The sequence below is a fragment of the Lepeophtheirus salmonis genome, chromosome 2 (assembly GCF_016086655.4).
Source record: "Lepeophtheirus salmonis chromosome 2, UVic_Lsal_1.4, whole genome shotgun sequence".
Classification (NCBI taxonomy): Eukaryota; Metazoa; Arthropoda; class Copepoda; order Siphonostomatoida; family Caligidae; genus Lepeophtheirus; species Lepeophtheirus salmonis.
The window spans coordinates 4222423-4233727 of record NC_052132.2 but is presented as its reverse complement, the minus strand read 5'-3'; the positions used below and the strand labels follow the sequence as shown (position 1 = coordinate 4233727).

At 30.5% G+C, this 11305-nt stretch overlaps 1 protein-coding gene across 1 annotated transcript; it reads right to left on the bottom strand.

Moving 5' to 3' along the window:
- Positions 1–2620: 2620 nt before the first annotated feature.
- Positions 2621–5390, bottom strand: LOC121132584 (trimethylamine monooxygenase). The gene is made up of 6 exons (XM_040728013.2): positions 5123–5390; positions 4901–5065; positions 4503–4848; positions 4247–4449; positions 3090–3303; positions 2621–3024 (listed from the first exon to the last, which is right to left on the bottom strand). Exons 1-6 carry the CDS (start codon positions 5283–5285, stop codon positions 2760–2762), a joined length of 1356 nt encoding a protein of 451 aa, XP_040583947.1. The 5' UTR covers positions 5286–5390; the 3' UTR covers positions 2621–2759.
- Between the last annotated feature and the right edge of the window lie 5915 nt (positions 5391–11305).

The window sequence follows — 11305 nt, the reverse complement described above, 5'->3', positions numbered from 1 at the left end:
TTCATGTCTATCAGCAGTCCAGAGATGAGTGATATCATATCGAGAGAAACAAATCAAAAATGTAGAAGAATTTGTGAAGCTTTTAACAATAGCCTCATCCTAAAATATCCTGATACTTCTGAACGGCCAACACTAATACCATTCGAGCCATTTACTAATGATGAGCTCCATACATCTTTTTGTATTCCTATTGCTACTGGTGTACATCGAAATAATAAAGGGACTCTTGAGAATATGTGGAAAATAGGTGCTCAACCTCTTATACGTGCAGCTATGTTTCGTGACCGCTTCAAGATGATACCCAGAGTAATTAGATTTGACAACGAAAATATCTGTGCAGAGCGTGCTCAAATGGATAAAGTTACATCAATAAGATATCTTTGGCTTCAGCTAAAAAAAAAATTGGAGAGAGCCTACAAACCCCATGAATGTATCACCATTGAAGAACAGTTATTTTCATTTCGACGGTATCAAAGTTTCACTCAATGTAACTCATCTAAACCGACTACGGATGGTATTAAGATTTTTTGGGATTGTAATGCATCCAACATTTACCTTCTACATGGTAAACTCTATACTAGAAAACCGGTAGATGTCTCCAAACATATCAATGTTGTTGGAAAAATTGTTTTGGATCAGTATTTATAGTATGTATAAAGGCTCTGGAACCACCGACAATTTATTTATAAGTACGGAGCTGGCTAAAGTATTGAATATCTTGGATAGGACTTTAGTTGAAAAAAAAAAAAAAAAAAAAGAATCCTGCCAAGTAATATGCAATCAAGAAAGGAAAAGGTACTTTACTCGACCAATTTTGCTCATCATAACGAAGGCAACTTATTTTTCATGGCAACACATCTAAGATGAATTAATCAGTGTGCTTCTGCCATCTATGCATATGACTAGATAAGTTAAGGTCACACGATCAAGCATGCCAGAGATTATCATGTATGTATTATAACAAACCCACATGCCTTTGGGATTTTTCTATAAAAGGATCGACGTCACTGCCTTAGCATCACTTATCATCTACAAAGAAAACAATTAAGGTCTAAGGAAGAAAGTACGAAGGAATTTTTTTTAAATGATCTTGCAAAACAGCCTGCTTGCAATGGAATCTAGTTCTAGTAACGGGATGGTTATGAGAAACCATTCTCTTCAAGCTAAAGTGGAAATCGTCATAGGAGAGACCACTATGATACTACCAGAAGGCTTAGCCAAAAGTACTTCATGGAACTCGTGGAGCTACTCCAATTTTTGGCAGTTGCTATATTTTCCGTGATCAGAAGCAAAATCGTCGTAAGACCAGGAAAAACAGTTTTATATGTGTTTAGCCTGTTTGTGACAAACATTCAGAAACAAAAGCTATGTGTATGAATTGTAAAACTGTTTAAATTTACCTCGAATATTTTATAAGATATATTTTTTCTGCCATTAACTTTTCATTTGATTAACCACTTTAAAAGATAAAAAAAAAAAAAAAATATTGGTACATTCAAACGCTATTTCGCTAAATAATACGAGCGTAAAATTTTACCCATTTCACCTCTTAAGGGCGTGAAAAAACTTTACCCCCTGTCTCGGTAACTTGCCAATATTTCTGACTGAAAATTAGTGTGCATAATTTCATGAAAAAATGTAGAGATGTCAAGAAATCTTAGAACTTTCAGATGTGTGGAAAAAAAAGTAAGACATACTTTAATATTAGAATGGGCATCCTATCAATAACCATACAGATGACCAATCAACACTGCAGTCACGGATAAGACAAGAAGATAGGTATTTATGGCAAGTTATTTCTTATTCTTTGACAAAACTAAGTTACATTAAAAAAAACCAGTTGAAATATCGGTTGTTTGCATCAAAGTTTTAATAGTTAAACTGGATATTTCAAGATCCGTGTGCTAATATAAACTAATAATAAATGTATACTTGAAGCCAGAGTCGGTACTTTTGTTGGTGGAGTCATAAAATTTGAACCGACTCCGAATCTTCGATTACGAATGCATAAATTAGGTTCAGAAATGGATGAATGTATAGGCAAAAGATAGATATAGGTTCATTTAAATTGTTTTTCATCATGTTAAATATCATATATTCCAAAAAGAATTTTCTTTATACATGGTACAATTATTAACTACATATAAATAATAACTACCACTATCTATAAATTAAATCTATAATTAAACTCTCAAGGCTCAAATGACTCAATTGTACTAATATAGGCTATACAACATATTAAAAAATAATAATAATGTGTGTTGGAGTCCGAATCGAGCATTTTATATACCGACTCCGCAGCCTTGGGTTGAAGAGTAGAATACATATAATTAACTCAAAAATCTTAAAAATACTGAGAATGTTTGGTTATTTTAACCTTAAATGAAAGTGAATAATTTACTCGTCAATTTGATAAAGATATACGATAATGATGAAATAGGTGTAGTAAAAATTAATCAATTATTTAAAAAAAAATGACTTTATTAATGTGTATTTTGCTTTATATATATGCCATTGATTTATGCTGGATGTCATATAAAACATGAAATGGTGTATATTAATAATAAAAAATATAAGAAATTTATAAAATATAATGGATTCCTTTTCACTACGACCATTATTTTTATGTTGTTTTAGTTTAAAAATTCAAACAATTTAACTTTATTAGAATAATACAATAATAGAGAGAATCTAGTATATTTTCGATAAATATTTCAAGATTAAAGGGAATAAATATCCATAAATATCCAATAATTCCATTAAATTTTCAAAAAAGCATCCAAGGAATCATCAAACGCATCTATCCATTTTGTATGATACATAGGACTTTTAGTTTTTGTAAAAATACTTTGGAATTGTTTATCCCTGTATGTAAGTATATCATTTTTCTTGTCATCAAGACATTTAATAAACATGTCTGTACAATCCAACTCGTAGGGGTATTTGCTATCCTTGTTCAAATCAAGTATATACTCCAATTGATATCGTGCTATATCAGGAAAACTTTTCACATCTTCATTCAATCTAGTAATAAGAAAATTTGAGCCAATGGATGATAAATACAAATACATATATTTTTGAAAGTAAACCTTTCTTTCCAGGATATGGAATGTTTCATCATTAGCTCATGTGAAGGTAAAGGGATCAAACCGGAAATAAACTTGACAATCCAAAAAGCTTGGGTGTCAAATAGTGTGAAAGTATAACATTGATTTTGTGCTCCCATATAGATCAATCTATTGGCTCCTCCGCCCAACCATAATAATCCTTTGTATAAGTTGTTCACAAAATAAGTATTGGGCTCTGGAGTAAATATGCAGTTACTTTAATTGTTAGATAAATATATCAATAGATTAGGGGGGGGGATAATCTTTACATTTTGGATTGGGCCAGGTATATAGTGATGCAAATGGTGTGTGTATTTTTTAATTGTTTCTTTACGCCACTGCAAATGATTACACTTTATAAGTAAATATTATAGTATTACAATAGACTCTATCTGACTTAGGAATTGTTTTTAAAGTCCTTATGTTAAGACTGAGATGCAAGAATATACATTTTTTTTTTATTCAAGAGAAAAAGCCTACTTTCCATTTAGCTATGTTGTTATTTTGTTTAAAAAAGAAAAAAAAACCAAAATGGTATCATTGGAATGTTTTAGGAAATAAAAACGACGAGTATTACCCCATGTCGATCTTCAATTCTTCTCTCATCCCCAAAAATGGTTTGCAATTATAACTCTTCAGCTCATCTTTAATGTTACTCCTGTGTTATATGAGCACACACGAATGTTTAATCAAGTTTCAAATATATTTGAATTTAGTGGTAAATGAAGTTCATAACTCAGGAGCTAAATAATAAAGAAAACAGCTGGGGAAACAAAATGAAATTCAAAGAAACAAAAACAAAAAACGGGCCAGCTAACAAATACATACTATTTACATAACTATTTATTTATTATTTTCTTCTTTCATATATTTTCAAATTGTTTTATAAGTGAAGAAAACAATAAAGTAAAAAACTTATTTGTCCTTCGAGTTGATGAATGGAGACATAATTCCACCCATAAAAAAGAGACTGGAAGAGGAGACTGATCAGGAAATAAGTATAAGAACCGATCCATCATTTTTTTTGGGGGGGGTTGGGGGGGCAGGGATGTTGGAAGGATGAATGACATTCTCAGTCTATACTTTTAATATTCAAAAGACCAGACCCCCTTGGTTCCTACGCCACTGCAAATGATTACCTTTTTTACTAATACGGAGATTATTCTGCATCCAAGGATAATTATGGATATACCCTGTTGCCATTATGATTGCATCAAACTCTTCTGATTCTCCGTCCAAGAATATACATTTTTTTGCTTGTATTTCAACTAATAAAGGGCGCTCTCTTAGATTTGCAGGCCATTTAAACCCCATTGGATTTGATCTATATGAACAAACAATCCTAAAAATTTAAATAATAGGTAATGAATGAGCAATCAACCATTTAAAAATTACCTCTTGGCTCCAAATTTCTGGCATTGGAGTGAAATATCTTCAGCAGAAAGAGCAGCCCCTATTACGAGCAATCTCATTCCTGCAAATTGTTCTCCATGTCTAAAGTCATGTGAATGAAGAACACGACCTGGGAAAGTTTCAATGCCCTTGAATGAGGGTATGTTTGGAAATGAGAAATGACCAGTTGCATTGACAACATAGTCAAATTCCTTAGGATCATGAATCTTATCATTTTTAACATCATATACGATCACAGAGAATGTACTTGCGCTGGAGTTGAAGTAAACATTTCGAACGATATGTTCATATTGTACAAAGCGATGAGCATTGTGTTTCTTCCATCTTCCTAAATTCACATTACACTCACTTTTGATTTAATATGAAATCATTAAGCTTACCTTCTAAATAATTTAAGATAACCTCCCTTGATGGAAATGAGGAAATGGATTTTCCAAAATGTTCTTCAAAAGTATAGTCCGGCAGTTCTTTTACTTCCTTCGGACCATTCGTCCATAAATTTTTATACATGGATCCATGTACTGGCTCTCCATTGGAATCAACCCCTTACACAATGTACACACATATAAATGATTTCAGATCAGAATGTCGAACAAACTTACCTGTTTGCCAAGTCATGTTCCAAAGGCCTCCCCATTTGTCTTGCTTTTCATAGATTGTTAAGTCTATTTCATTTACAACACCTTCTTTCAATAGTTTATCATAATTGCAGGCTATGCTCATACCACAAGGACCAGAACCAATAACACAAACTCTTGTTCTCATGTCCAACAATATACACGAACACTTATCTCAAGTAGTTTTTGAAGAATACTGAAGAATGAAATTCTCAGCATAAAATAAGGTAGTAGTTGATCTACATGCACGCACTCACTAGTACATTGGCTGATCAGTTACCCTGTACTTACAGGTAGGTTGTTGTCACACATCAGTTATCTTATTATGAAATATGTCCCAAATGGATATGCCAGATTCAATATTTTTAATCATTATTTTTTTTTAAATTTACCATTCAAAATTTGTTAAACCATTTTTTACTATTTCGGCTAACTTTTTTTCCTTGTATACATCCTATTTAAAAGATAACAAAATAGAGTAGAATGGAGGTTTTTTCCTTTTTCTTTTCCCAAAACCTGGGATGTAGAAGTAGAACAAGGGAACATTCTTTACTTAAACATTTGATGTCTGGGCCTTAGTGTTCACTTCTCCGTGGATGAGAGGACTTGAATACATCTAAAGCTATTGATGAGTAAATAATCAGTCTTTGTCAGTTGAAAAGTAATAATAATTAAGGATTTGCTCCGAGCTGAATTTTGTTCCATGAGTATTTTCGTGTTTCTAAAATTTATTTTACTCGCCTGATACTCGTCATTTTAACACTTTCTGCTCACTAGAAACCTCGTCACTCAAAAAATCTTAGTTTTAAAGAATTATAAATATTGTATATATTATTCATTATATATAAATTGTTTTTGTAATTTATTTTCTCATAGTACAGATGTACCCTGAAATATTTATCACCTTGATATTTCACTGCTACATTTGCAAGAGTAGGTATATCTCGTTTGTCAATGGTTCACCTCTCAATGATTCAGGGCATCAGCAGTATTATATAGGGTAAGCTATACATCGTCAGACGTTTCAAATTGTCGGACACTTAACAGTTAAATCGTAAAAATTCTTTAGTATTTCAACCAAGAATATTAAAGAGCTTGTTATGTAATCGTCACAAATTTTCAAATAATCCTTTGAAATTTCGAATCGATGGATGGTATAGTTTATGAGAAACAATAGTTTAAAGTTCAAGGTTCTAATATTAGGAGTTAAAATTCAACACTTCCATATTTTATGGTGTGTGATAATATGAAGATATTTCTTCTCCATTTGGTTATATTTGAACAAAATTCCCATGTTCGAGTTTAATAGGATTTTTGACATTATTATTTCCTAGATTTTTTTCATATTATTTGCGAAATAATTGCTATCTGATAATATGAATCAAATAATTAACAAGTTCATATGATTGGACAGTGTTTTTAATTGAACAAAATAACAAATACCTCACTAAATAGCCAAAGAAATAGTTAGATACCGCAGAAAAAATCATTCAAATAGCTGTTGATTAGAAAGAAAAAAGGGGCAAGAAACGTACGGTAAATTCAACTCCCTCACGCCTTACATCAATCATATTTATAATTAATATAAGGGATCACGTTTATATCCGTGCATCCAACTCCGTCTCGGAAAGGAATATAAAAGATACACTTCGGTAAGATAATGTCATTTATCTGATGGATACCTCCAATACATATTTGATTGACAGTTAAATCTCTCTCCGAATTAGAACTGTCCAAGTATCGTATGGAGTCTCTCAGAGTTCGAGTTGCTTAACTCCTACTCATCAACTTGGGAAATTATCATCATTTCATTTTCAAGTGTAAATAATTGTTATTGATCCCCTATCAGGTGCTCATACCAACATTAAGCTTAACTGAATTAACGCGACTATTCCCCTTGACGCATTGTCAATATGGGGAGTTTAATCTTGAAGTCATTTGGATGAATACCTTTCATTGAGGAAAGAATATGTGAAGACGGCAGAAGATTCTTTAGCCAATATTATGTTCCACCTTTCCCAATGGTTTGTTACCCAATCAAGGCGATATATTCGAACTAACTAATCAATTAAAATCTCAAATTAATTCGTTTATGAATTTTATATTTTCATATTAAATTAATTGACTTATAAAACAATCAATTAGACAATATAAAAACAATCTTTAATCATTGAATCAATGAGAAACTGAATTTAGCAATAACGAAGTGGCAAATTGTAATTTATTAGTTACTTAATCCTGTAGGAGCTTGGCTTTGTTTTGTATTCTTAAATACATTAGAGTTATCGAGGTGCGATGTAGTCCATTGACTTCCTTGCTTACTAATAAATCAAACATGAATCTTCCATGTTAATAAATGAAGCCTTTCTCAACAAAGAGGATAACTTGGAGTTTGTAGAACGGTAATGCAAAATGTCTATGCAGATAGTGATGTTGTAATTAATAATTAATATTGATAAATGAAACCAAAGAATGTAAAATGCTATAACATCAACATCATCTATCAGAATATAAATTATAACTCTTGATTGTTGAAGTAAATGAAGGATTTAGAGTTAAAGACAATTCCTCTTCATAGTTAATCCTACATATTATCAGCATAATATCAATTTTGACATGGAAGAGTCTCAATGAAATATATAATCATATTGGAAACGAGGATTTAACTTTCTGGAGTTGGCGATAGGAGAAAGCAAGACATAATAATTATAGCACGTCTTTGCAAAGTTGTTTATTTCCTGAGTTTCCATTAGTTTACCTGAAGGGACTTGGACTCCGAAAGACTCCATAGATACTTGGCTAGAGTTAGAATCCGAGTAGAGATTTAACACAGCGAATCATATTTTGGAGGTACGCATGGAATATATGGTATCATATCGCAGAACTGGGTCCACTATATTCTTCCACGAGAAGGAGTTGGAAACACAGACATGATCCATTATAAATTATATTAATTATTAGTACGACAAAAGGAGGGTTTAATCTTCTTTTTCTAATTTCTTCTTCTTATTTATGTACCGTGTGTCTGTTCCTCCCTCTATTCATTCTCATAAAATAATATGAGATCCTTCCTCTCAAGGATTCCCCTACGTACAAGAGCAGGTACGTTGTATTTTGAATTTTATCCAACCAAGAGATAAATATTCAAAAAGTATTTGCACTTTTATCAATAATTATTTCCTATATTTTTGCTATTTCATGGTGTCTAAAATTAAGAAACATGATTCGAATAACGTCCAAATTTAAATTTTTTGATTTGAAACTTGTCCAAATTTATGAATTTTGGCCATTTTTTGAAGTGTTTATAAATCTTTTAAAACCTCTTTATTCAATCTTTTAATGAAAATATTTTGATACAAAATTTCTTACTAACATGTGTTTATTTAAAAAAATCTCAAATGTAACGCACGATGTCTTTATGAACATAAACTGTTTACAAAAAATTCATTTTCTTGGAAAAAAAAGTTGAAAAATAAATTTTCAAAAGTGAAAGTTGCAATATTTAATTTTTTGAATTTTTTTTTTCAAAAGTTAAATATTTCCCGTAAAATTTGGATATGGGGGGGGGCGTATAGCCCCTCCAATCCATCCCCTGCGGAAGCCTTTGATATTAATTAATTTCAGACTTGTTGATGTAGTATTTCTACTTCTTTGATGTTTGTTAAATATTGAGGAATTTTTTTTTTACGATTTTTTTGAGAAATTGTAATAAACCTTTATACCTGCCTTCTTTATAAAATCAGAAGGCATTTCATCCTTATTATCAATAATGATTTCATTGTTTCTTTTCTGTTTGGTACTGGGGGTATGCCGGATCTAATGGCCATTGAAAGTATAATTTCTATCTTAGATACAGCATATTTTTTATATTTTTGAGGATAATATCATGCTTAATTCCTTTATTAATTGTAATCTAAATATTTTTCTGCAGTTGATTGTGGATTATATTTGCATACTTGTACGATTAATTGTAATTTTCTAAAAATAAGTTGCTCGCCAATCCTCTTCTTCAATTATAGGAATTGGTTCTGTGGAAAGGTTAACCTTAACATGGAAGAAGAAACAATTAAATCGAAAATTGTTAACCTTTTCTTAGTATTTACAGAAGTGGTATTGATGCAAAATGGCGACATCCTAGATATATACCAGTAAGTCGAATAAAACGAACCGTGTTTTTTCTGCAAAGAAGTTGTGGAATCTTCGTTCCATTTATTTTATTTTTGTGATAGAGTGAGACCTCTAATATCCATGGTGGAGAGAATCATAACCGATAATGTTTGCAGGCGTGTTCACAGAATTATATTTAAAAATGTAGATATAATTTTTTTTTTTTGTTTTGGGTGGTGGAGGGTTGGTTGTTAGAATTTTTGTTTTAAATTTCAAAAATTTAAATATTTGAAATTTGTAGTACATAGTAATGAATTTTTTTCCCCTAAAAATTTAATTTTTTGCGTACATCTACAGATTTTTAAATTTTTTTTCCTAAAAGTTATATTTTTTTCTAAAAAGTTATATCTTTGAACTTTTGAATTTTTTTTTCCAAAATAATTATTTTTTTGTGAACAACTATGGATTTTTGATATTTAATTTTGGAATTTTTTTCCCAAATATTTAATCTTTTAATTATTTTTAACGAAAAGATAACTTGCTTTTGAATAGCTGTGGGTTTTTGTAATTTTTTTTCCAAAATATTTTAATTTTATGTAAATAAAAAATAATAATAATAATATATATGATACTGCGGATGCCCTTTAAATATTTGAGGGGTGAACCATCCCCAAACTACAATTACCTACTCTTGCAAGTTTAGCAATGAAATATTAAGGTGATCAGGGGATATCTGTAGTAAGAGAACATTTTTTCCGACCACCAGACAAGTTCTGATTGAGCGGAGAAATCGATCAACAGACTTCCATAATGACCAACAAATCCAACATAATTATAATTTGCGTTAATTTCTTTTTGATTTATTTAAAAAAATCTTGAAATAAATGTATTTTTTACTTTATCATTTAATACACTTTCGAATTATAACATTTACTAACTCGAGGATAATTTATTTTAGATTATTTTCAATTGGTGAAGAATGTATTTTCCTACAAATGGTCGATTTTAATAGGAAATTATAATTAATTTTAATATAGTCACGGAAAAAGAAAATAATAATAACTAAATTTTTGTAAAAAATGTAATAAGTATATACATATAATTTAAAAAAAAAGTAATTTATTTAAATCCATTTTCAAGGATGAATATGCAAAATATTAATTGTTTGCTTGCTATTTTTTTATTTATTAATAGTATTATTTATATTATTAAGTATTATTGCAACAAAAAACATATTTGTTACATGTAGACTTAGTATTTGTGAGCCATCACTCAGTTGCTCTAAATTTTTTGACTTTGTCACTTTTATGGAGGAACTGTATGTTTTGCCCTTTTTCTGTGTGGAAATGGCTCATTCTCTAAACTAATATGAAATAAATAAGGAAAAATTTGAGTTTTAATTTGATTACACAACACCTTTTAATGATATTTTTGAGGAAAAATCTACAGTCAAAAAAGCTTCTTTATTAGGATCTCATTTTGGAGGAAAAGATATGTGTATGATTCAATCAGAATTATGATTACATGATTGGATATGTGAGGGAGGCAGATTTTGACAACAAAAAATTGGAGAATGGATAAATTTGGATGAAAATTGACCATTGAATATTCCCCTTGAATCTTGGAACAAAGTAGAAATACTTTTACACAAAATTCCAAAACACTCATTTTCCATTAATGCTAAAGGTTGAACGTATAATCAGTGGTGCTGATGATGAGATGCCTTTATCGAATAAGACTCCTGAAGATCACACCAGCTACTACTATGGACAATGACCGGTCTTTAAAATGTTTAAAACTACCAATAAATCACAAATCCTAAGCCCAGTAACAAATTATAACCAGACTGTTGTAAAATATTGAGTATATAAAATGTTGACTTTTGCTTACGATCACGATTGAAAAATGTGAAACTAACTTTTAAGTTAGTCCGTGGAACATAAATTACGAAAAAATAAATAAAGGACTAGTATCAATAATTCTTTAAAAAATATAATTTTGAGTGACGAGGTGTTTTAGCGAGCAAAGAGTGAATTATAGCCCATAATTCCTCGATTGTTT